The 26,123-nt window shown below is 36.7% G+C and overlaps 1 protein-coding gene across 2 annotated transcripts in view; it reads left to right on the top strand.

Annotated features, from left to right (window-relative positions):
- KLHDC1 (kelch domain containing 1) overlaps window positions 1–24,899 on the top strand; it is a 47,753-nt gene extending 22,854 nt beyond the window's left edge. For both annotated transcript variants that reach the window (XM_079914976.1, XM_079914977.1), the window contains exons 5-13: window positions 61–139; window positions 1,779–1,862; window positions 5,713–5,796; window positions 6,272–6,330; window positions 9,257–9,369; window positions 11,108–11,180; window positions 15,690–15,774; window positions 17,451–17,503; window positions 21,514–24,899. In XM_079914976.1, the coding sequence (XP_079771102.1) occupies window positions 61–139; window positions 1,779–1,862; window positions 5,713–5,796; window positions 6,272–6,330; window positions 9,257–9,369; window positions 11,108–11,180; window positions 15,690–15,774; window positions 17,451–17,503; window positions 21,514–21,700 (817 nt within the window). In that variant the 3' untranslated portion in view covers window positions 21,701–24,899. The remainder of the gene's footprint in view (window positions 1–60; window positions 140–1,778; window positions 1,863–5,712; window positions 5,797–6,271; window positions 6,331–9,256; window positions 9,370–11,107; window positions 11,181–15,689; window positions 15,775–17,450; window positions 17,504–21,513) is intronic.
- The last annotated feature ends 1,224 nt before the right edge of the window (window positions 24,900–26,123 follow it).

Raw genomic sequence — 26,123 nt, 5'->3', positions numbered from 1 at the left:
CTTTCTGTGAACAGACTGAAAGTAGAACTCCTAAAGTGTGTGCTTTGTTTTGTTTTTCAGATTAATATATTTTGGTGGCTATGGGTGTAGGAGACACAATGAACTCCAAGATTGTTTTGATGTTCATGATGCGTCTTGGGTAAGAGAGTAATCCCTGTTTACATTTTCCTCTAAGTTAGTGTCACGTTACAGTCTTCAGAAATAATGAAACCAGTTTTTCTCATTTTAATTTGCTGTAATTGATATTATGAAAAAAATTGTATTTTCTCTCTTTTGAATTTGGATTCAGTTGCAGGAAGTTCTCTCACCTAATTATATCAGCCTTCATGGCTACTGGCAGAGTAATGTCTTTTCTGATGCCATTAATCACTTATAGCTGCTTCTGTTAGAAAACTAGTGGCTTTAGCACAACTTGGAAACACTTTGTTCTTAGGTAACCGCAGTGGCTGTTGCTGACATACACCTCCTTTTAGGTACGTCCACCAGAACTATTCATAGCTCAGTCTGGCTTCTGTATGAGAGTGAGTAAGTTGGTAGTCATATTACTTTTTCTATTTATTCTTACTGGTTAGAGAATAAATTATTATTAAGGAAAGAAGTCATGACTTATAAAAATGAAATCTTTTAAAAGATAACTTTAAAAACCATTGATCTCACCACCAAGATACACAGTAACTCTTCAGTTTTACCTTCTAGTAGAATGTATTATTATTATACATTATTAATGTAAAGGTATATGTACAGTTCATGTATATCTCTTTGTATATAGGTATTTAAAAATTCTCCATAGTCTTTATTTAGACTATGTGTGAAATTAATACATGCTAATTAATAAAACTGAATGGTTTTTAAGTGTTAAAAATGGTTTACATGGTTTTTGAGTGTTTAAAATGAAATATCTTTAAAGTTTTGCTACTTACAGTATTACTGATAATTTTTAGTAATATAACTTCCCATTAATTATGTCTACTCATCAGTGAAATCTCTCATTTTTTTCTCCTCTAGTACAGTTAGGCTAATGATCATGTCCTAAAGTTTATGGTGTACAGGTAGATTTTTTCATTTAGATTCTAAACTAAGTAAATTATGTAGTTTATTTGGCTTGTTTGACAAGTCCTGACAAAAATAAATGATATATTCCTGACATATAACATAAAACTGGTACAGAGGTAAGCTAGAATAGTGGTAGAGGATTTCAGCAATGCAGAAGATGCTAAATACAGTCTAACTGCTAAATCTTTGCCTTGCCAATAGTTTCGTCTTCCTAGAAGACAAGAGAGTGAGCATAAGTTTGATGCATAAGAACAAGGTGCTTGGTTAACTAGAATTGATTGGAATTTTTTGGAAAAAGGAATCATTGTTCCCTAAAGTTTCTAACAGCAATGATTAGGAATTCTGAACCTGTACTTTAGGAAAAGAGATTTCCAAATGTAAATATCATTCTGTTCTCGGCAATTTTAAAAGAGCTATTCCTTTGAGAGAAGTGGAAGATTGTCAACAAGCAAAGTTATGACTCATGCAAGCAATACTACGAGAAGGAAAGTTGCCAGGTGATGCTGCTATGGCGTAGGGACCACACTTTGTGAGCCACTGGTATATGCGTTAGCTTTACGACTGTGGTTACACCGGTGTATGTGTTAGCTTTATGACTATGGTCACACTTAACTCTATTTCTGTAAAAGTGCCTATTATTTCACCAGTAAATATGCAGTGAAACTATAATACTAATCTAAAAATTATAAAAGCTTTTAAAAATATTTTTAAAATCTCTTTTTTAGGAAGAGCAGATATTCTGGGGATGGCATAATGATGTTCACATATTTGACACAAAGACACAGAGTTGGCTTCAACCAGAAATTAAAGTAAGTATTGTAAAAAGTCACCTTTATGTTTGTATACTCATTAATACTTTTAAAATCTATTTCTTTTACTGAGTTATTGGATTTCAGTAATTGAGTTTGTTATCATATACAAAGGGGTTCTCTTATGAGAACTGTTATTAGTACTTTTTTTAATCACATATTTTTCTCCAGGCTAACTAAGGTTTTCTAGAAAAATCTAAAGAGGCGCCGTCATCATTCTTTACCCACACGTGTAATGCCCTGATTTAATGAAGTCTCTTTTAAAAAGTCCTTGTGTAACAAAGTCCATGATTTTAAAAAGCCCATGTTTCATAAACCCTCGAAATCTTAATACTCTTTCATCTGCTAGTGAGCAAACACAAATTCACATTAGTTTACGCCATTAAAAAATTCTCACATAGCTGGGAAGTATATTTTGAAGTGGCTCACACAGTGGAAGAGCTACAGGGACCAGGACCTTAGGAACTGGAGCCAGTTATCCAACACCATCACAATATTTGCATCTCTCTGTTGGCTTCTCCCTGCTTCTCTGTGTGCTAGCTTTATTCTGTCTACTGCAGACTGTCCAGCTCATTTAGAAGGGAATATGGCCCTGGCTACACCAGCAGATCTTTCTATTGGTGCTGTATTCTGTCAATGTCTATATCTTTGTCCTAGAAAAGGACTCTGGCTCTACTTAGGCATGTTCCTACTCTATATGAGTCCCTGCTGCCAAGGGGATGACTGGCCAGGTCTGAGTCTCAGGTCTGTCCCTAGGGGAGCAAGGTATTGTGATTGGTCAGCTCAACGGAACTGTGCAGAATAGAATGCTGAACAGGCAAAACCAAATTTCTGTCCACTAACATGCACATATGACTAAATTTCCTTGCAGTTCAGCTTCTGTAGATGGTAGTGAGGGAGGTTCTGTGCAAAATAGCAGGTGTTACAAGGTTTGACTCTTCTCAGCATCCTCTTTTTCCAAGCAGTGCTTTTCAGGTTTTCAGTGCTCTTCTGTTCTCTTCTAAGTTTGGAACTGATCAACTATCAGTCGATCATATTTGTTGATTGAATTTTCCTGCAGTCAGCATTTTAATGTTAAGATTTATGTATTAATGAAATAAAAGCATCTTATCTCTGTTAAAATAATTTCGTATCAGCAAGCAGGTGGAGAGAAATATTATTGAGACTGGATCTACTGAAACGCATCCTGGATCTCTTTCAGGCCTCTTAACGCTCTGCTCCCTTAGAGAATAAGCAAGAGTCTGGAGCTACTGCAGGCATATTTTTAGAATGTACTCCTTGGGATAAGTGAACTGAGGTAGCTTATAATTAGTTCTTTGGACTTCAGGTCTTTCTGTTGTGACTCCTTCTCTCTCTCCTTACCTTAATCCGTACCCCTTCCCCACTTCTGCACCAACAGCCTAACGGGCACTGACACTCTTTCAGTTAGTGTTTAACAGTATTTTCACTGTGATTTCTCTGATTATTTCTTCAAATAAGTTCTTACATTGTTTATATTATATCTGAAGGTTTTTCTGATGTGGTTGCAGCTAGAATTTGTTCCCTTTATTTCTTAGAGACATTCTTAAATTAATTAATTGTTCCTAAATATCTGCAGCAAAAGGAAAGGTAACATGGTAGAGTGTTAGAGTTATTGCTCTTGAAGTTGAAGAAACTGGTTGAAAAGAACTGTGTACTTTTAGATAAGCCATATAATGTCATCTGCTAAATGGAAAGTTGACAGTGTTTTCCTACATGGGACTTATAACCCTATGAGAACAGTAGACTATAATAGTGGTCTTTGGGTTATTTTCAGTATTTCAAATGACCTAATAAGCACTGTGCATTATTTATGCAGTTAGCCACACAGGCTAATGCAAATGCCATTACTTTGTTTTTGTTTGGACTGGTATGAACTCAGTTTATTCAGAAGCTTTGGTTGGATATTAAATGTATTTCATAAATAAAAAAGGAGAAAGTCAATATTTATTTCATAATGAATGTGTATATAGTAGAAGAATTTTTCCAGAATTTCAGATCAGGGATGGGACAATAAAACTTTTGTTTTGTTGGAAGTATTGGGAACTGCAGCACAAATGGTTCTTTCTCATTTATGGTTCTCTCTCATTTATTTAAGTGTTATATAGGTAATATCTGAATTATTTCTTACCATTTTGACCTCATAATTATTCAAGTAAAAAATTCTAGGAGGTTATGATATTGGATGTAGTGCTTAAATTTCCTGTGCCCACATTTGGTAGCCAATGAGCTGAAAATGTTGGGTTCTTTCAGAACTTGGAATTAAATACATACACAGAAGTACCCACCATGAACACATGGAAATTGTGCAGAAAATTCTTCCTTCAAATCTTATTCATTAATCTACCCATTATACCCTCTCTTTTCCCACCAACCCCAAACTTCTCTGAAGAAAAGTTCTGCTATATTTATTCAAAGTAAAGTATAAAGAAGTATTATCAGTTAATGTGAAGAGTTTTAGTAAGAGATAAACACTGGCTTAAGCCAAGAATGAAGTTCTTATTGTGGAATTTGAAGCATCAAGAGTTTTGGGGGGCAGATTGATTTTTTTTTAAGTCTCTGAGATCATCACACAGTGTACTGCTCACTCGTATTAATATTAACTCTGTGTGTGTGTGTCTCTGTGTGTGTGTATGAGTGAGAGAGAGAGAGGGAGAGAAAAGAGAGAGGAAAAGGGAGGAAAAGAGGGGGTGGGATGGGCAAGGGAGAGAAAGAAAATGTTTTAAAATATTTATATATATATATATATATATATTTTTTTTTTTCCGGTGCGCGGGCCTCTCACTGCTGTGGCCTCTCCCGTTGCGGAGCACAGGCTCCGGAAGCACAGGCTCAGTGGCCATGGCTCACGGGCCCAGCCGCTCTGCGGCATGTGGGATCTTCCCAGACCGGGGCACGAACCTGTGTCCCCTGCATCGGCAGGCGGACTCTCAACCACTGCGCCACCAGGGACGCCCTAAATATTTATATTTTAAGCTAAAATTTATGTGAAAATTTTTTTCTTTTTTTTATACATTTATTTATTTATTTTGGCTGCGTTGGGTCTTCCTTGCTGTGTGCGGGTTTTCTCTAGTTGGGGTGAGCGGGGGCTACTATTCGTTGCAGTGCACGGGCTCCTCACTGTGGTCTTCTCATTGCGGTGGCTTCTCTTGTTGCGGAGCACGGGCTCTAGGCGCCCGGGCTCAGTAGTTGTGGCGCATGGGCTTAGTTGCTCCATGGCATGTGGGATTTTCCCGGACCAGGGCTTGAACCCATGTCCCCTGCACTGGCAGGCAGATTCCCAACCACTGCACCACCAGGGAAGTCCCTATGTGAAATCTTATTTTGCCAAATAGTGTCAGGCATTTAAGAAAAACACTTTAAAAAGTAAAGATCAGGGACTTCCCTGGTGGTCCAGTGGTTAAGAATCTGCCTTCTAATGAAGGGCACGTGGGTTCAATCCCTGGTTTGCTGTGGGGCAGCTAAGCCCTCACACCACAACTACTGAGCCCGCATGCCTCAACTAGAGAGCCCGTGTGCCACAATAAAAGATACTACATGCTGCAAATAAGACCCAACACAGTCAAAAAAAAAATTAATTAATTAAAAAAAATAAATCAGTCAATATTGTAAAAAAAAGTAAAAATCAGGGTGAATAAATGTAATTCCTTAAGAGTAGTATTTGTCTATAATTATTACTATTGAGAACGAGCTTTTGCATTAAGGTTTTGAATTAAGTTACATAGGTAATGGTAACTTAGCAGTCAAGTATTTCTCATACTGAGCATAGGAATGTGACTTCATTATAGATGTTTCAAGCCTTTGCTCTCCATTTTCTGATCTCTGCTTGCAGGGTGGTGTTCCACCGCAGCCACGAGCCGCGCATACGTGTGCAGTTCTCGGAAATAAGGGCTATATCTTTGGCGGACGAGTTTTGGTTAGTGTTTTTTATGAAAATGGTCTTTAATCTTTGATGCTTCTTACAAAAATTGATCCTTTGATTTTGTGGAATAGCTGAACATTCAAATAGTCTAGAGATTAAAATGTCATTCAATAATAACTTTTTAAAATCTTCTATTCCCTAAACGGACCATACATGAGTAATCACAGGTGATTATAAATCATATTTTAATGGGGGAGAATCCTTCACTTCAGTGATTTATCAGAAAAGTTTAATTTCTTATTATCTAAAGCTTGTTAGTTTAAACTCATTTTTCCCTTCCCCCTTTACACATTAATTTGGTAGCTCTATGCTAATTTTATTAATGCTTAGCATTGTTTCCCAATATATAAACTTCTGATGTTAAGTAAAATAGAGTTAATCCATTTTTAATCTGAATTTATTTTAAAACCAAAATTTTAGCCCATGAAATATGTAAAACACTGACCAATTTCATACACTTTTATTTTAGCAAACTAGGATGAATGATTTGCACTATCTAAACTTAGATACCTGGACCTGGTCTGGAAGGTAAGTTCGAAATTTAAGTATGTTTTAATCTGTAGGCATTTTTGTGTGTGGGGTGTGTGTGTGTGTGTGTATGTGTGTCTGCCTGCACAGACGTGTGCACACATGCATGGTATAACCCAAACTTGGATCTGTGAAACTGAACTGATATTTTCTTCCCCTTCAGATTTTTTGCTTAAGCAAGGAATATATAGATTTCAATATAGAGTTCGTTCTTTAACTGGAGTATATAAAACATGAGAACACTAGCAGTTGAAAATTGATTATGTAAAAGTACTGGTTTTATACTACATATTCTTGAGGACTGGTCAGTAGAACAAATGAAGTTTTAATGGGGTCATCACAGGTCAACAGATAACCGAGTGAGTCAAATTCTGATTTTATTGCTCATAATATATATTTAGCAATAGAATAAATATATTTAGCTATCAATTCAGCTGTTCATGTAATGATTTGGAATCAGACCTATATATTATGCCAAAGTATAAATACTATTAAAAATAAAACCTCAAAAGGGCTAGAAGAAAATATAGCAGATTATCTTTAAAATCTTGGCATGGAAAAAGCTTTTATAAAGATGATATAAACCCAAAATTCACAAAATTAAAAGACTGATTGATAAGACCATTTAAGAATTAAATATTTCTGTGTAGAAATATATACCACAAAAAGTTAAAAAGCAAATTGGAAAATGCAAACAAAAAACAAACTAGAAGTAATATTTACAGTATTTCTAACCAAAAGGGCTAAGATTCATAAGAACTCAGAAAATCAGTAAGAAAAAGACAAACAGGCCAATAAAAGTGAACAAAGAACATGAAATGAGCAAATTCATAGAAGAAATACAAATATGCAGAAATTATTTTTAAAAGATGTCCAACTTCATAAATTATTAAAGAAATTGAAATAAAAATAATAGTTTTCACTTACCAGATAAAAATAATTACAAATGATCAGTTTGTGCTAGGTTGTAACACAATTAGTGGGAGTTTAAATTGGTATAATTTTCTGGAAGGTAGTCTGGTAATATGTTTAAAATATAAAATGGAATTTCTACTTTGATCCAGAATTTCTCCTAAGACAAAAATTGGACAAGTGTTTATATGTGTGTGCATATATGTATGTGTGTGTGCACACACAACAAAGATGTTTATTGCAACATTATTTATAAAAGCAAAAACATGACATCAACCCTCATGTCCGTAAGTGGGGGTTGTTTAAATCATGGTGCATTTGCCCAATGAGCTGCTGTACTTCCATTACCAAAGGACAATATGCTTCATGGAAATATTCTGAAATATATTAGTTGAATGAAAAAAATTGAACAGAGTATATGATCCTATTTGGATATTTTTAATAAATGTCTTTATATGTGCATTAAAGTTAGGAGAGATATATACCAAATTATTAATGTTTCTTATTGCTGGAGGACAGGATTATAGGAGAACTGTCCCTTTTAAAAACTATTTTTGTGGTTGTTGAATGTGTTGTAACCCAAATGTTTTTTATAGTTAACAAAAACAGTAAAAATATTTCCATTTTGGAAAAAATAAATTACATCTTCTACCAACGGCCCATGTTATTCTGGAGCATTCCGGAATGTTGGAGAATGGTGTGACCTCACCTCCTAAATTAGTTAAAGTTTTGTGCTTATGGTTTTGTTTTGTTTTGTTTGGCTGCACCACGTGGCATGTGGGATCTTAGTTCCCCGACCAGGGATCAAACCCATGCCCACTGCAGTGGAAGCATGGAGTCTTAACCACTAGATGGCCAGAGAAGTCCCTGTGCTTATGTTTTTATTTCTGTTTTTATTTTAAGAATATTACAGTATTTGTTTGAAATCTTTAGAGGTTTATCCCGGATCTGGAGTGGCTTGCATACTTTTATTGTGAAGTTAGAGTAGCATTTTCGGGAAATTCTACAATAAATAGACCAAAGTAAACAGCAATAGCAACAACAAAATCCCATAATATCCTTAAGGAAGTCAGCTGAAAATACAAAATTAAATGTGAAACAACAGTAAAAAATGACAGACATGAAAATATTTCTGTTAAAAACCTGAGGAAGTCTTACTGATTAACTAACAGTGAAGCCAAATCCAGCCTCTGAACACTGACACAAAATTAAATCTCGGAGACAGAGTTTTGGGTGAAGTAATAAAGAATAGCTTTATTGCTTTGCTACGCAAAGGGAGCCACAGCAAGCTAATGCCCTCAGAACTGTGTGTCCCAGCCAGGGGGAGCCTGTGAGGAGTCTTATAGTCCAGGGGCGGGGTTGCTGATAAGGATCAGGGTATGTGCAGGGCCCACATTCCTTCAATCCAGAGGTCATCTGGCGTCAGATGGTGATGGGCAAACTGTGACCTTCTCTGGAATGAAACATGCTTCATCATGTAGTTAACATCTTGCATTTGGTGGAGGTTTCAGTTCAGCAGAAGAGCTCAAAGATATTATGTGTATCCCTTGAGGCAGAACCAGGACCCTGCCCAAAGGCTGCACTATTGTTTCTTGACTGCTCTTCCCTTCTGTCTGCATCCTCTCCCTTCCCTGATTAGCAGCTGTTTGAACCTACCCTTTGGAACTCAGGGAAGGGGACACGAAAAGGCTCTTGTGCCCAGGAGCCCCACCGGGTCCAACTTGGTTTCAGTAGGAATGATGCTCAGTATGCGTTGTGAATAACTAGGAATTGACTTTTTAATTTTCAGTCTGTGTTCTGGCCAAGTGGGATAGACATTAAATGGAAAGAAATTGTGTAAATTCTTCAAGAATTTAAGAATGTTTTAAAAATATTCTTGTAGGTAGGATTAGTAGAATCAAAATTTTTTATACTAGGGAGGGCAGTTTTTTCTTTTGAGATCTGAGATGATCAGAAAAATTTTGTTTTGACTATCACAGTACTTAGATTCTTCTATTTTTTTCCCTCACCACAGGATTCCAATTAATGGAGAAAACCCCAAACATCGGTCGTGGCATACTTTAACACCAATAGCTGATGATACGCTTTTCCTATTTGGTGGACTAAGTGCAGACAATATTCCATTAAGTAAGTTGATTAAAGTTTAACCTACAGTTAAAATTTTATTCTTTTTTTACCTGATTGTATTTGATACTTAAGGTATTTTTACTTTTCTGATTTTCTGGTTTACCTTTATCCCCAACTATGTGGTTGCATCATGAATTAGAAGTAGAAGGCCCCTTTCCTTCCGTACCCTTGCTTGTCTAAGTTCTCCTGTTTCCTAGTGTAGGGAAAGGAAAAGTGGTTGAACCTAGAGGAATTAAAGACCCTTTCAACTATAGTATTTCTGATTTTGTGTCTTCCTAATTTTTGATCCAGATGCTTATACTATAGGCTAGAATGGGGATTAGAAGAAGAACGTTTCCCAGGAAGCTCTAGAAATACAAGGTGGGAAGGCCAGTTGCTTCTCTTTTTGTTCCAGAACTATAAAGGAAAGTGCTTAGCTAGAGTTTTTAAACTCCTGTTACTGCTCATCCCAATGGCTGTGATTTTTGTAATACAGTTTTTCTTTCACTAGTATAATTGTGGCACCAAGAAAGACAAGTGACCAAGAATATCCACTTAGTTTGACAAGTGTCTTGTAATTTAACACAGAAGTTTTCTATAGCTAGAGACATTTTTCTTAAGAAACTTTATATACCATTAAAACCATTTATATAATTTTATATAGGATCGAAAAACAACTATTTGTTTTTCAACAAAAATTTATTGAGCATCAACTGTGTATCTGGCAGTCTTCTGGCCAAGAAATGCCAGATGCTGGCTGGAGGAACAGCAGTTCCTCTAGGGGATGTTAGTTACTGTAGATTATTATACTTCTCTAATTTGTGGGGTATTTAATTAAAAAGGATTTGGAATCTAATTTAAAAACTAACATCGGGCTTCCATGGTGGCGCAGTGGTTGAGAGTCCGCCTACCGATGCGGGGGACACGGGTTCGTGCCCCGGTCCAGGAAGATCCCACATGCCGCGGAGCAGCTGGGCCCGTGAGCCATGGCCGCTGAGCCTGAGCGTCTGGAGCCTGTGCTCCGCAACGGGAGAGGCCACAGCAGTGAGAGGCCCGCGTGCCGCAACAAAAAAAAAACGAAACAACTAACATCTATACATCTTAAATATATACAGTAGTGTATGTCAATTATATCTCAATAAAACTGGAAGAAAAAAAATCCTAAAATCTATCCATTTCACTAAGAGTTGTTTAATATCGTATCTTCATGAGCTCTACTGTTTCAAATTCCTATTTGCTTTTTTTCATCATTGAACTATGGAGAATTAAATGTCCTAGCTCCTAGTCTAGTCAGTTTCCTCCCTCAAAGATTCAGCTGAAGAAATGGTCATATGGGTATCAGATGATACCGAGAAATTACTTTTAGTTTTGTTGACTGTGACGGTGGCATTGTGGTTAAGTGATAATAACATGGTAGCTGTGTAAAAAATGTCCAATTTTTTTTAGTGTTGCTCACTGAAATATGTTTGGAGAAAATGATAAGAGCTAGGATTTGTTTTAGAAGAATTCAGCAACAAGAATAACAAAAAGAGATAAATGGAGCACATATGGTAAAATCTTAGTAGTTGTTGAATCTGGGTTATGTGAAGGTTCGTTGTCATGTTCACTTGACTTTTGTACATGTTTGAGAATTTTTATGATAAAATATGCACATGCACAAAAAATAGTCATATAAATGTAGCATGATAAATTTGGGGAAAAAATTAAAATTTTATCCCAAACACCTAATCTTAATTTCTGAACTGTCATAATATTGCAGGTGATGGTTGGATTCATAATGTCTTAACAAATTGTTGGAAACAGCTTACACATTTACCTAAAACAAAACCCAGGTAAGTCTAGAAGTTGACAAATAAGTAAAATAGTTAAGAATTTTAAAGTATTAAATGTAGCACTGAATTTATAGTGTTTGCCGTTAAAACCAGAAACCATCAGGAAGGATATCTTTCAAATAAGTGTGATGTTACCCAAATAATTTAACTATAATTCTAATCGTATCTGATTGTAGAAAGGAACTATTCAGTTTCTATCCGTATTTGTATATTTGAAAATTTTATTCTTTTAGGTAAATGTATAATCTTGCCTGATAAATGTGAAAAGGCTAAGAAATTGAAAGTATGATATAATGTTAATATTTTTAATAAGTAGACAAGAATGGGGTTGGCTTTAGTAGTAGTTATTTGGGTTTGGAAGAGATTTAGAGCAATTTAATGAGGAAATTTCTTTCATGTTGATCAAGTAGATGACAGATTATTATTTTTCTTTATTAACTGTATGATGTATTCATTAATGTAAATTTCTTAAAAAAGGAAGCAGTTGTTTGTGGTATATTATAGAGTAAAAAACTGTAGAAAAATATACTATTATTAGACTGCAAAGAAAATCACATTCGTACTGTATTTCTTTCTTATTTGATTGAATAGTACGATATATATTCATAGGAGATTCAAATTCAGTACCTTATAATCATTATGATTAGTAATTTTATTTTTTTTCATGCCATGTATTTCAGAATATTTTTTACTATAGATTATTTATATTAATGTGAAGTTAGTCAATGATATATTAATGCATAAGGCGATATGCATTTCAGACATTTAATAACAAGTAACTTACTTGAGAAAAAGGCCTGAAAATATTTATATGTAAATATATATACATATATCATTGTATATATCTATATTAATATGCACAATACATTTAGAGTTTATCATAACTACATGTGTATCATAACTACATTCTTATAGTTTCATGTATAAAAATTCAGTGGAATGTATTATTTTAGCAATTCTGGATCTTTTGAAATATATTGTTTAAAGAGTTTTATATTAAATTCAGGAGCCCAGTGTTCTAGTCCTTGCTCAGCTACCACTTAGCTTTTTGGCTTTGGGAAAGTCACTTAAAGAAACTGAGCATCAATTTCTTCATTGTGAAATGAGGGAGTTGGGCTAGATGAGCTCTTAGTTCTCTTCCAGTTGTTTGATTGTGTGAATGAATTAATTATAGACCAAAGTGGTGGTAAGAATATGTTTAATTTTCAATTGCTCCTATTTTATATTTCAATCCTTAATGAGTAATCAGAACCATAGAACTATTATCAGTAATATATAGTTAGAACTGAGCTATGTAAAGCGATTTCTTTGAATTCAGCTAATGTGTCATGTAAATCGTATGCTTTATTAGAATGTTTAGGTAATAAGTTTAGAGCAGCTGTGAGAGGACATAAGCTGTCTGTAAAAAAGAACATCAGGTTGCAAGCTAGATGTCACCAAAATCAAGGCAGGAAAGGCTTTCCAGTGTTCCTCGATGATGGAAGTCCAGGCCAGAGTTTTCCTAAGGCAGGTAAGACAGAGGCAGATGTATCTTCAGGTATGAGGTGAGGAGGAGAACAGGTGAGATACAGTTTAGTGTAAGGAGAACATATATATGTGTATATATACTAATTTTTTATGAAAGTAAGAATTTACTTAACATTTAAATGTATATTGTGAAAACTTTTCCAAGTTATAATTTGAAATGTAAGCTGCCCAATTCTCCTCTTGTAATTCTGTGGAAGGTTTCTTAACTTTGGTACTATTGACATTTTGGACCAAATTATTCTTTGCTGTTAGGGGTATCCTGTGCATGTGTAGAAGCATCTCTGGCCTTTACCCAGTAGATGCCTGTAGTACTGCGCCCACTCCCCCCACCCTCCCCCAATACACACCTGGAATTGTGACAATCAGAAATATCTCCAGATATTGTCAAATGTCCCCCTGGGGGCAAAATCATCCCTGGTTGAGAACCACCGTCCTACAGTGTAACACCCTCTTCTCCAGGTGTCATCTTAGAACTGTGCTTGGGTGAATAGCCATCTATGTAGCCATATCTGATCGCTTATATAGGTGGCTATCAGCAAGGTCCCTTTTTTGTGTGTCTGTAAAAGATGTCCCATAGGTGTTGATATATAGAGCCTTAGGCATTGTTGGATTCATGAGTATTTCCAAGGTTACACATGGCTTTCTGTCCTGGAAATTAAGCTATTCCTTCCTATGAGGGAATTTGTTATACTCGATCTCCTTCCCTCAGTCCCTCCTCCAATCCCCATCCCCAACCCCACAGCATAATCTGAGTGTTGCTGAAGATCTGTGTCAATTTATGTTCTAACATACAAGTTGGAGAATTGGGCAGAGTATTTCACAAACAAAATTTCTAATGACTCAGTCCTATTCTGGGTCCCAAGTGCATTTGTCCTTGAATGTGTCATGATTGTTTGAGAAAACTATTTAAACAAATTGTGCATAAGCCAATTGTTTGCATTTGTGGAAATTAAAAGGATAAATGTACTAAAAATAAGTTATGTGGTAATAAAAGACATGATAATATGTGATTGTTTGGGGCATCCGATGCTTCAGCAATTTGGTCTATTAAGAAAAGTGGGGGCTTCCCTGGTGGCGCAGTGGTTGAGAGTCCACCTGCCGATGCTGGGGACACGGGTTTGTGACCCGGTCCGGGAAGATCCCACATGCCGCGGAGCGGCTGGGCCCATGAGCCATGGCCGCTGGGCCTGAGTGTCCGGAGCCTGTGCTCCGCAACGGGAGAGGCCACAACAGTGAGAGGCCCGCGTACCAAAAAAAAAAAAAAAAAGAAAGAAAGAAAAGTGGGACTTCCCTGGTGGTCCAATGGTTAAGACTCCACACTCCCAATGCAGGGGGCACGGGTTTGGGGAACTACGATCCCACATGCTGCACACTGCGGCCAAAAAAAAAAAAAAGTAATCAAGTACTCTCAGAGGCAAAGCAATGATTCTGTAAAACTTATAATTTATTTTCTAAAATTGAGAAATTTATGTGTACTTTTTTCTCAGTTAGACCCACAGAAACATTAAATTTTATAAAACTGTAACATTATTTTTGGTAAATAATGTGAAATTAGAGATGGATATGAGCTATCAGACCATTTCCAAAACAGCATTAGATGCTCTGCTTCTTTATGAAATAATTTGTTTATTTAATCACTGAGTAAATTATGCTAGTATTTTGTGTTTGCTTTTGATAATCAGAAGTTTTTGAGCACCTGCTGGATGCAGAACACCCTATTAAGCATTTTTAAGAATATAAAATTAGATTACCCAAATTCCAGTGGTGTGCTGGTAAACAGTTAACAACCGCTCTCCAGGAAAAACAAAACCAAAAAAAAGAAAAGCCCTAGTTTGTAGCATTTGCTGATTTGCACCGTGGCCAATGTGATATCACTGAACATGGAGTTGATAGGCACAGTCGGCTTTACACCCCTGGGGCCATTTTTGACCTTAAGGACCTTATATATAGTCTCCGTAGGGAGTTAGGAGACAAATTACATCAAACAATTAAAGTAGTATATAGAGCAATTTGTCTTCAGATGTGAGTTAGGAGATTATAAAATAAGCACATAAATGTTGAAAGGTGCTGAACAGAGAGGGTAACAGAACCAATCTGGGTGGTATTTGGAACACTTCCTGGAGATTTTGAGCCTGTTTTTTTTTTTTTTTTTGAGCCTGTTTTTAAGGCTCTGAGAGAAAGACTTCTCATTTTAAGCCCAAGAAGCAGGGTGAACTAACAAAAGCCTAGAAAGTGGTACAAGCTTTTCTCTTAGGGAATAAATGGACTTGGCTGAAATAGAGGGTTCATTTGGGGAAAGGCAAGAATTAAAATTTGTGGGAAAAAAATAGCTATTGATCATAAATTTTTGGCTGAGAAAAGTGGCAGAGATGCTTCCTGATCAGGAAATGTCCATGGTTAAAAACAATAAATATTTGAAAAATATTATTTATCAGCTATAAGTAGCTGGAAGAGATTAGAGACAGAGAAATAAGGAACGTGTGTGGTATTCTGTACCCAGGGTGATAAGTAGTGCGACAATATTAATGTAAAGAGAATGACCAATTGGATTTGTCCGGTGGTGGGGACCAGAGAACAGGGAAGGAAGTCAAAATGATGAGAACAGCATCGTGGCAGATAGCAATAAGAAAACTGTTTCTGCAATAGGCTGATCAGTTCTTTTTAAAATTGTTTTATATCATGATAATATCTGTGAGATAAAGAGTTTAGAAAAAGGTCGGAGGATATAATAAGAAAGAGTTATAGGGAAGCCTCTCTTTCATTGAAACAATGTGATTTAATGAACCCTAGAATCTAATTCTCTAATAATTCTAGAGAAATCTTTAAAATCTAACCCCTTTGAGGTTATGACAAAGGCTCAAGTTCAGTCATACCCCTTTTGAAATAGATTAAATTTTAGAGTGTGCAATTTAAAATTGGTTTATATGTAATGTACAGTTTCTTCCTTGATAGTATTTCACTGTTCATAATTTTCAATCATAGGTTATGGCACACAGCCTGTTTGGGAAAAGAAAATGAAATAATGGTATTTGGTGGGAGCAAAGATGATTTACTTTCCTTGGATACAGTAAGAAAATTTCAATTCTAAATATTTCCTCTGAGTAATTGTGTTATTCAAACTAAATGGCTGTTCAAAAAGATTGTTGATACTCCCACGTTGCAAAATATGGAAGGGCATGAAATGTTACACTGTTGTACGATTAATCTTCAGAATGAGTGGCTTTTGTGAAGCATTGCAGGATATTTGGGGTTTACAAATCAAAATAGGTCTATTAACTTCATTAGTCAAATTATTAAGAAGAGCTTCTAAAGGATGAATCTTCATTTCTCTTTGACCCTGCCCGTAGTCCCGAGTGTTGATAATTTTATTGAATTAAAGTATTTGTATACAATATTTGGTACATATAAAGAATATATATAAAGTATATGTAAACTACTAAGTATAATAATAAGTACTTGTGAAATTTGCTACCTAACTTTATAACTAGAACATTATCAAGGCTAGCTTCTCCCTTCAAGAGGAAACTACTATAGAATGTTTAAAGTGTATTTTTTTTTAATTTTATGTGCCTTTTGCCACTGCTTCACCCCTGTTTTACATTTGAGTTTAACGCATTCTCATTTTAAAATCTGATAAAACTAAAGTGAAAGGAATAAACGAGTAGCATTTGGGAAGTATTGTTCTTCCACTCCTTGCACCTTGGGAAATTCAGAGAGATGGCCACACTTACATTCTGTACATGATGGGCCAGGAGCTCAGGATTGATCGCTCTGGTTTGCATAGGACACTTGGGAATGGCAGGCGCTGAGCCGTCAGGGATGGGCTGCAACGAGACAGAGCCCACCAGAGGGCCCCAGTGCCCTTTCACCTCTTCAGGCGTAGTTATCTCCAGAGTTGTTCCTATGGAGTGGTGAACCCTGAGATAAGGTGGCTTTTCTCCAGGGAATTTGGTTTATTTTGAGGTTCTGAGGTCTCCAACTTGAATGTTATGTGTAGTGAAAGTTTTAGAACTTTCTTTGGCTGAGAATTCAGTGCTTCAATAAAAGATTAAAACCACAACTTTACTTAAAAAGCAACTTTTGTGGTTTGTCTTCTCTTTCTTGGCACTAGAAAGCTTTATTTAGGATACAAAGTTTATCATTAAAATATGAATTCTGATTAAAATCATGATCATAAATTATGAAATTCTAAAGACCTATTTGAAAGTATTAGAAAAATTTTCTGCTGACTCCTCCACATTAACTTTTAGATGAGAGAGTCATTATTCCAAAAAATCTTCTGGATCTGTGATTTTCAAATTAGGAATTCCCAGAGAATCTTTCACCTGGAAAAGGGGGACAGAATAAAGAGATTTTAAAATGAGTCATTTGGAAGAAAAAAGTTCTGCTTAAAAACCAAAAAACTTGAAAACCACTACTGTTCTCATTTTGAAACCACTGTCTTAAAGGGAAAACATGTTTCTGATTTTAAAATTTTCATTTATATAGGCTGTGGTTAGGTAGACGTTTGGTCACTGAAAAAATGGTAACCATGTATCTAAAGTTTGTGTAGCTAGCAGGTATGTGTACATTTGTGTGTGTGTGTGTGTGTGTGTGTGTGTGTGTGTATGTGTGTGTGAATAGTTAGAGATTTATTTGCTGCTTTACATAATTTCTTTTACATTTATACAATAAAAATATCCAATTATTAATGTATTTTATTTTTATCAAAAGTCTTGATAACTCCTTTTTTGTGTTGACTAGGGTCATTGTAATGATTTATTGATCTTTCAAACACAGCCTTATTCACTACTCAGGTAAGAAAATTCATTACTTTAAAACATATATGTTATTAATGTATGATAATTTCTTTCTTCTTCCTTTTTGGGAAACGTTATAATATTTTTCAGGTAGATTATTACTTGAATTTATATTTACATCTTCCTAAGAGTATAATAAAATTTGTAATGATGAACCATATACCAATGTGATTTTTAAAAATTAAAATATAGAGTATAGTCACATTTTTGTTTTGTTTGTAAAACTGAATTTAGTTCATGTAGGAATGTTAAACATACTGTATTTCCTTGATTCTAGGCCTGACTTTTTTCATATTTTAACTTTTCTGAAATCAGAGTGTGTCTAGTAGTAGACACACATATATATGAATTTAGTTTAGTAGAAGTTCTTTTTTTAACCCCAAAGTTGTTATTAAATTGGTGGTATGACTTACAGTGTATTAGCTGATATGCTTTTAATTTAAAAGGAATATATACAAAGTTTAGTGGGTGGATTGTGGAGCAAGCCCCTATTTCTGCCTGTGAGAGTCAGGAGGAGGGATTTGAGTGAAGAAGTTGTCTAGTGAACACGTGTGGGTATTTTATGCAGCAGGGATAACAGGGGTGAAGGCATGGGACAGAGGGAGGGAGGGGAAGAGAGAGAGAGAGGAGCTCACATGCTCTGTGTCAAGGAGTGTGCTATAACTTCTAGACGTTCCACAGCTTAAACCACTTGAAAACCATAGCTCAAACTGGACATTCCTGAAGTTTTTCTTAGCCACTCCTTCTGTAACTGCTGTGGTTTCCAAACTTGTCTGGACATCAGAATCTCATGGGGAACTTCAAGAAATATTGATGCCTGTGTTCCAGCCCCACAGATTGTGATTTGATTGGTCTGGGGTACAGTCTGTACTTTGGGATTTTTTAAAGTACCGAAGGTAATTCCATTTTGCAAAGTTTAGAAATAACTGGTGGAATGATTTATCCTGCTTTGTATTGTTACTTAACTTTTGTTGTGAACATAACCACTTTCCTTAAGTAGATTACAAGTTCTTTATATGCAGGGATCAATAAATATAATATTTGGGTGCCTAGTATGGGAAGGCACTGTGCTGTGAAATGAAAAGCCATGACCTTTCCCTAAAATTGCTAAGAATATAGAAGGCAGGCTTTCAAACAACTATCGTAGAAAAATAAAATTGCTTTAAGAGGAACATGTACAAAGTTCATAAGAATACTGGAGAAGAAGGCCCTTGGTTAAGATAGCAAAGGTTAGGGAAGTCTTTGCAGAGGAAGAAGAGTCTGAGACAAGAATTTACTGTGAACAAGCAGTGCAAACGTGTTAGTGCAAGATATATATATCTTGCACTAACATGCTTTTATATATATATATATATATATATATATAGGCATGGTGTGTTCTGGAAACTGAATTCTTGAGTATTCCTGGGACATAAGTATGAGGTGAGGAATTGTAAGAAATGAGGCTGGATAAGAAATCAGGAACTGTATGTCATCTAGCACCTGTGTCTCTCATGCACAAGAGTTTACATTATCTTGTAGGAGGTCAGGAAGCATTGAAAAATTTGGAGCAGAGGAATAAGATGATCATATTATAAGTTATAAAATTTCTTTGGCAACAGCGTAGATGAGAAATTGGAGGGATAAGTGACTGCGTTAGGAAAGTTAGTAGAGACTGTTGCATTGATCAGGAACAAAGTGAGGGTCTGATTTAGAAAGTGGCAGTGGGGCTGGAGAAGGGAGGGAGGTAGAAATATTTAGCAGGCTGAATGGACTTGGTAGTTGAATGGATGCTAAGGGAAAGAAGAGGGAAGAATTAGTGATAGAGTATGGAGAAGGCATTGGGTTTGCAGGTGGGATGGGGTAGAAATGATGAACTTGGTTTTGGGCATGTTGAGCTTGAAGTGCTTATGGGACTTGCAACAGAGCGTTCCATTAAATAGTTACTAACTGAATAAATGGAGCAAGGTCCAGGCTAGACATAAAGATTTAAGAATCACTGGAGTGTGAATGGGTATGGGTTAGCTCTGCCCAGGAAGAGTTTTGAGAGAAAGGGTGAAGCCAACGGCTGAGCATTAAGAACTCATAACATTTGAAGAGAAGGTAGAGGACAAGGAGGCACAGGAGAGTGACCAGAGTTAGAGGTGAAGCAGGAGATAACGGGAGCACAAAAACTGAGCGAGGAGAGAACTGGAGATGGAGCATCTGCTTACTGTAAGGAGGTCGCGGAACATCTGGATTGACAAGTGCCGTGGAGTTTGGCAGCACTAAGAGGTTGGTAAGGTAAAGGGGGAAGCCAGGATGACTTCTGGGGACGAGCACCACGACCCGGGAAGGAGTGAGCATATTTGTTTCTGTGCTCAGGGAAGCAGCCATCGGGGACTAAGTTGTTGGAAACAGAATAAATGAATGGAGTAGGCTCTTGAGGAGGTCGATTTTAGCAAACAGGTAATAGAATTATCCCTTGACTGGAGGAAGGGATAATAATAATGGCGAAATAGATGAATTTCTTGGTTGGGGGCAGGGCACTGAGAAGGTTTTGGCTGATGGTGAGGTCGTCTGAGGAGGAGGAGAGGTAAGGATGTGAACTTAAGGAGGGCGATGAAGACGTGACATAGCCGCTGAGGTGACTGGGGGCGGAATGCTGCCAAGGGATGTGTAACATCGTAGTGCCGAGCACTCAGGAGAGCTCAGCGGAGATGGAACAAAATCGATATGCCGTGGGCCACGTCTGCAGAAATGTGGTTTTCTCCAGCCACACTAAGAAGCCAGGTTGCAAGCGCAGAAAGGAGATGGTTGAGTTTATCCGTGGTTGGAGTTTAACCAGGATGGCATAACAGAGGGACAGTGGAGAAGGAGATGAAAATTGCTGGCAGGAGATTGAAGTGCATGTGGACAGGAACGTGCACATGGATGCACTATGAAGTGCATGTGGACAGGCCGGATAGGAAAGAAAGTCACAACCAGAGGGGTCTTATTATTTGGAGAACCGGGAAGAGTCAAAGGAGTAAAGGGGTGTAAGAGTTAAAAAGATACAGGCTTATGGTCCAAGAGGAGGATATGGAAGTTTAAGATTTCAGAGGTGGAACTGTCCTGAGTAAGGTCATAAGAGTAAAAAGGGTTTTCCACACAGATGCTAAAATCAGTCAAGAGACAGGACTGTGATGAGTCCAGGGCCAGAATCCTCAGCGATGGGGGAGAATGAGCGGGAGGTTAATAGATGGCAACACCCGACGGCAAAATGATCGCAGCCTGGAAGCAGCAGTGAGGGGCGAAGAGAATACATACTAATACTGGCTCCTGACTGTGAAAACAGAGCTGAGGGGAAATTTGTCCTCTTTCCTCCAGAAGGCTGCGCACAAAGCAATTTTCTTAGATTTCACTTAAAGCAAAGACAGAAAGTCACAGGAAGCAGGGGTGTTTGTAGACACAGCTGGTGTTCCAAAAAGCAGAAAGGAGAGGTTTGGAAGGGGAGATAAGCAGTGATAGGGAAGATGAACCAGTATAGAAATGAGAGGAAGAGCAAAGACAGACTGCATGTGCCTGCCTTTGAGGCTGGGACTCAGGGTGGCTGTCCATCAGACCAGTGTAGTCGTTTCTGGAGGGGGTACGGGAAGGGCCGGGTCACAGGGTATAAAATGGACACCAGGTGCTGCATCTTGGGGTGATGGAAGAAGAAGACAGCTCGCAGAGAGGAGTAAATTGTTATTGGGCTGGAAGGATGTGTGAAAAGGGGTCTGCTTCAGACTAACCTGCTTCAGAATTAAGTCTGAATCTTTTTTATTTAAAGAACATTATGCATGGTAAGTTGTACCTGGATTTTGGTCAGATATGGTCCCCATGCTATAAAAATATACAATTACTGTGGTGCTGTGGAAAGAATATATATCCTGTCATGTTCCAAACAATACCAGGGGAGTACATAATCGTGTAAAATTTTTATAGTTTTATTTTGTATATTACTTACCTATAAATATTTTATAAGTTCAGGTTCAAAAACTAATAATTCTGTTATGTTTTGTTTACAGGTCATGCCTTGACTGCATTGGTAAAAATGCTATAATTTTAGAAAGTCAGATATCTTTATTACCTCCTAAACTTCTCCAACAAGTACTCAAAAAAATAACATTTTGGACTGCAGTTAATCACCGAGAAGAACAAAGAGCCCAAAAAGAAGAAACAGAAAATAAGTATCAGTGGATCAGTAGCAATTAAGTTGTTGTATACTCTATGTATTTAATATGTTTAAACATTTTAATCAGACTGTATATTTACCCCCCAGATTGGAGGCTTGATTTAGAAGATAAAATTTGAAACAAAAATTCTATGTTAAACTGATTGTATGGCATGAGATATATAGGAAGAAGATGTTAATGGCAGATTCATTTGTATTTATATTTGTAAATTAATGTAAATTAATTTCCTTATAAGCTGCAGAAAAAAAATCTACTTTCTGAAAGTAAGTATAATTGTAAGAGACTTTAACTCACTGTGTCTTCTTTACTGGAAAGATTATACAAATTTGAGGAGAATAAGAAATTACCCCAAGGACTTTAGAGATTCCCCAACCTAAAGATAGACAGATATATAAAAACACCTCATATCAACTTTCAGAAAGAATAGATTTTTCTCAAGTCACTTTAAAATTACATAAAGCTTCCTATTAAATGACTCGGTTATTTAAAGAACTTCTCCTTAAATAACTAATACAGCTGGCCAAAATGATAAAATAGGCAAGCACTGCTATGGGATTAAATATTGAACTCCTACCCTTTTAGCACTTATCTAGTAAAGTATTCTTCCTCACCTTTGAGTAGGGGAATAAATGTCTTCAATTGTTTTTCTGTTACCTCTGAGTTGTTAGTTTGTCCCATTTTATATGTATATAAAGACCATGTTTGAAAGTGTCTAAAGTGGAGATTTATTTGTCATACAAGCTTTGAAATATTGAGAGGCAGTATAGTTATTAACTTTAGAGACACCTGAAGATACATTTTGCCTTGGGGGAATACTTCTAAAGTAACTTTCAGTGAATTATGAAATGGGATGATAACCTAGTAATTTGCCTTTCTAGAAACCCCTCGTTTTGGCCCACACCATTCTACAGAGTTGGTGCTCAAGACCCAGGATATTCAAAATATGTTATCTTCCCATTTCTTTTCAGTATTAACTGCCTATAAAGAAATGGAACATGAATATTTATCTTTATGTTCTTTAAATAGTACTTTTGCCATGGTTAAGAAGTTGTTCACATATCACAGTTGTACCCATCCATTGAATTACTAATAACAAGGAATTACTAAGAATTTGGTATATAAAATTACTGTCTACCATACCACCATGCACGTTGACTCTGAAATTTAAAACGTTGGAGTAAATATATTTCTGTATTGAAGTGCATGTATAATTTATAATGAAAATTACAGTAGTTTATAGATCTCACTACATTGTAGAGATATATTTTATATATATGTACTGTCTTTTAGATGTGTAAAGCTTCTATTTATGTATTGAAATATTTTGTGTTTACATTTTATTTATTATACAAACTATATAGAATTACTATTTTCCTAGTTTTGTTAGTGTGAACCAGTCATTAGAATTGATTGTGCAAACAATATTTCAGTGTAAGTTTTCATTTTTTCTTACTATTTTCAGGCTGAATAACAGATTTATAATCTCATAGGTAATATGGGTCTTAGAAGTAATATTTTATTACTATGAACTTCAGTATTTGGCATTCTATAAGGAAAAAATATCAAAACATATTAGACAGTGATAGATGACACTGAGTGGGATGAATACTTTTTAAAATGGCTTCTGGGTTGTGTGAATGTCTTCTCTAGCCTCTTAGAGAAGCACTTCTGTTTTTAAATGGTTTACCTAAACACTAAAAGTTAGATTAACCCCCCTCAAAACACACACTCTTCATTTAGGCTTCAAGAGAATGAAAATCTACATATTATTTATGGCACACAAAACTGGTACTCTTCTTATTTGACTTAATATATTGTACTGCTTCAAAAAGTTATGTCCTGAGGTAGCCCCATAGTAGGAGTGGCAGGGAATTCTAATCTGATCTTCAATTTCCAAAACTTGGCTTACAGCAGGGCTTCCCTGCTATTAGGAGATGTGGAAACTCTGTGAGCTGGCAAAGCCAGTTTTGAAGATCCCTAGTCAAGCAGTATTCATTCCTCACTTCTTAGCACTTATGGTTTACTATCAACTTATGTGTTGTTGACCTGTGCGGTGTATAGGAACCCAAGGCAACATCAGCCTCATAACTTTCTCTCTTAACTCTCCCTTACGGGTTCTCTGCTTGAAAGATGACTCTAGAGGGTTGACTTTTTTTTTTTTTTTTTTTCCAGGTGGTTCACAAAATAGGTTTCCAGTCTGATTCTCAAGGAAAAAGAATTTCTGGCCATCTTTATTATGTGTATCAGGATATTCTTCCAGTTGTCAGGAAGGATTCTTTTGAGGTATTACCATTTTTAGAATGATATAGTAAATGGCATATCAGAGTTAGTGTACATTTTTTACAGATCGTATCTTTGCATAAGCACATTTAAAAAATTATTAGCCTTTTGATAGAAGCTTAAAAATATTCTTTAGAACTTCATACTGTCAGCCCAGGAACAAAGTGATGTTTTCACCAATACATTATTTATATGTATGTATGTGTGAGAGAGAAATAAAATAAACTCACTAAGATAGAATAATTTTCAGGGTAGTACATAGGGTCTGAAAAATTAAAATTTTGATTTCAGAACACTTCACAGGAAAAGAAACAGTTTTAAGAAACAAATAGTACCCCATTCCCACTTTTTTTTGGTGCCTGTTTTTTCATTGTATTAATGTGATTCTATTGGAATTTCCAATTTGATGAAGTTATCAAACGGTCCAGCATGTGGGTGCAGCAAGAACATTTTTTAAATCACCCAAGTAATGGACTGAATGTTTGTATCCCCACAAAATTCATATGTTGAAACCCTAATCCCCAATGTGATGGTTTTTGGAGGTGGTGTCTTTGGGAGGTAATTAGGTTTAGGTGAGGTCATGAGGGTGGGGACCCCATGATGGGATTAGTGTACTTATAAGAAGAAGAAGAGACCAGAGCTCTCCTTCTCTGTCCCTATCACATGAAGATGCAATGAGAAGGCAGCCGTCTGCAAGGCAGGAAGAGGGCCCTCATTAAGAACCAAGTCTGTCAGCACCTTGATCTTGGACTTCCCAGCCTCTAGAACTGTGAGAAATAAATGTCTGTTGTTTAAGCCATCCAGTCTATGGTATTTTGTTATAGCTGCCTGAGCTAAGACACATCTGAGGTCCACAGTTTACATTAGAGTTCAGTCTTGGTGGTGTACATTTTATGGGTTTAAACAAATGTGTAGTAACAGTCCCCAACCTTTTTGGCACCAGGGACCAGTTGGTTTCGTGGAAGCCAGTTTTTCCACAGATGTGGGGTGGTGGGGGATGGTTCAGGCAGTAATGTGAGCGATGGGGAGTGATGGGGGACAGCAGATGAAGCTTCGCTCGCTCACCAGCCACTCACCTCCTGCTGTGCGGACTGGTACCAGTCTGTGGCCCGGGGGTTGGGGACCCCTGCTTTATGGTATCATACAGACTAGTTGCACTGCCTAAAAATCCTATGTGCTCTGCCCATTCATTCCTCCCTCCCCCCTAAACCTGGCAACCACGGATATTTTATTGTCTTCATAGTTTTGTCTTTTCCATAATGTTATACAGTTAGAATTACACAGAACGTACCCTTTTCAGATTGGCTTATTTCATTAGTAATATGCATTTAAGTTTCCTCCATGTCTTTTCATGGCTTGAAAAGATGGCTTATTTCTTTTCAGCACTCAATAATATTCTATTGTCTCAATGTACCACAGTAATTTTTTACAATTTTCTATATAGACAATTGTGTGTCTGTGATTTGTCATGAACAAAAGCGGTTTTATTTCTTCCTTCCCAACCTTTTGTTTCCTCTTCTTGTCTTACTGCATTAGCTAGGTCATCCAGTAGGATGTTGAAAAGTTGTGGTGAGAGGGGATCCTTTCCTTGTTCCTGATCTTAGTAAGAAAGCCTCTAGTTTCTCATCATTAAGGATAATATATATTTTTTAATTTATTTATTTAATTAATTTATTTTTGGCTGTGTTGTGTCTTCATTGCTGCATGCAGGCTTTCTCTAGTTGCGGCGAGTGGGGGCTACTCTTAGTTACGGTGCGTGGGCTTCTCATTGTGTTGGCTTCTCTTGTTGCAGAGTGCAGGCTTCAGTAGTTGTGGCATGTGGGCTCAGTAGTTGTGGCTTGCAGGCTCTAGAGCGCAGGCTCAGTAGTTGTGGCACACGGGCTTAGTTGCCCCACGGCATGTGGGATCTTCCCGGACCAGGGCTTGAACCTGTGTCCCCTGCATTGGCAGGCAGATTCTTAACCACTGCACCACCAGGGAAGCCCAAGGATAATATTAACTGTAGGTTTTTTTGTAGATGTTCCTTATCAAGTTAAGGAAGTTCCTCTCTATTCCTAGTTTGCTGAGAGCTTTTTTTTTTGATATCATGAATAGGTGTTGGATATTGTTAAATGCTTTTTCTTCATCTATTAATGTAATCATGTGATTTTTCTTCTTTAGCT

This window comes from Stenella coeruleoalba (genome assembly GCF_951394435.1).
Source record: "Stenella coeruleoalba genome assembly, chromosome: 2".
Classification (NCBI taxonomy): Eukaryota; Metazoa; Chordata; class Mammalia; order Artiodactyla; family Delphinidae; genus Stenella; species Stenella coeruleoalba.
Note: the sequence above shows the minus strand (reverse complement) of the source record. Positions and strands in the feature narration are given on the sequence as shown.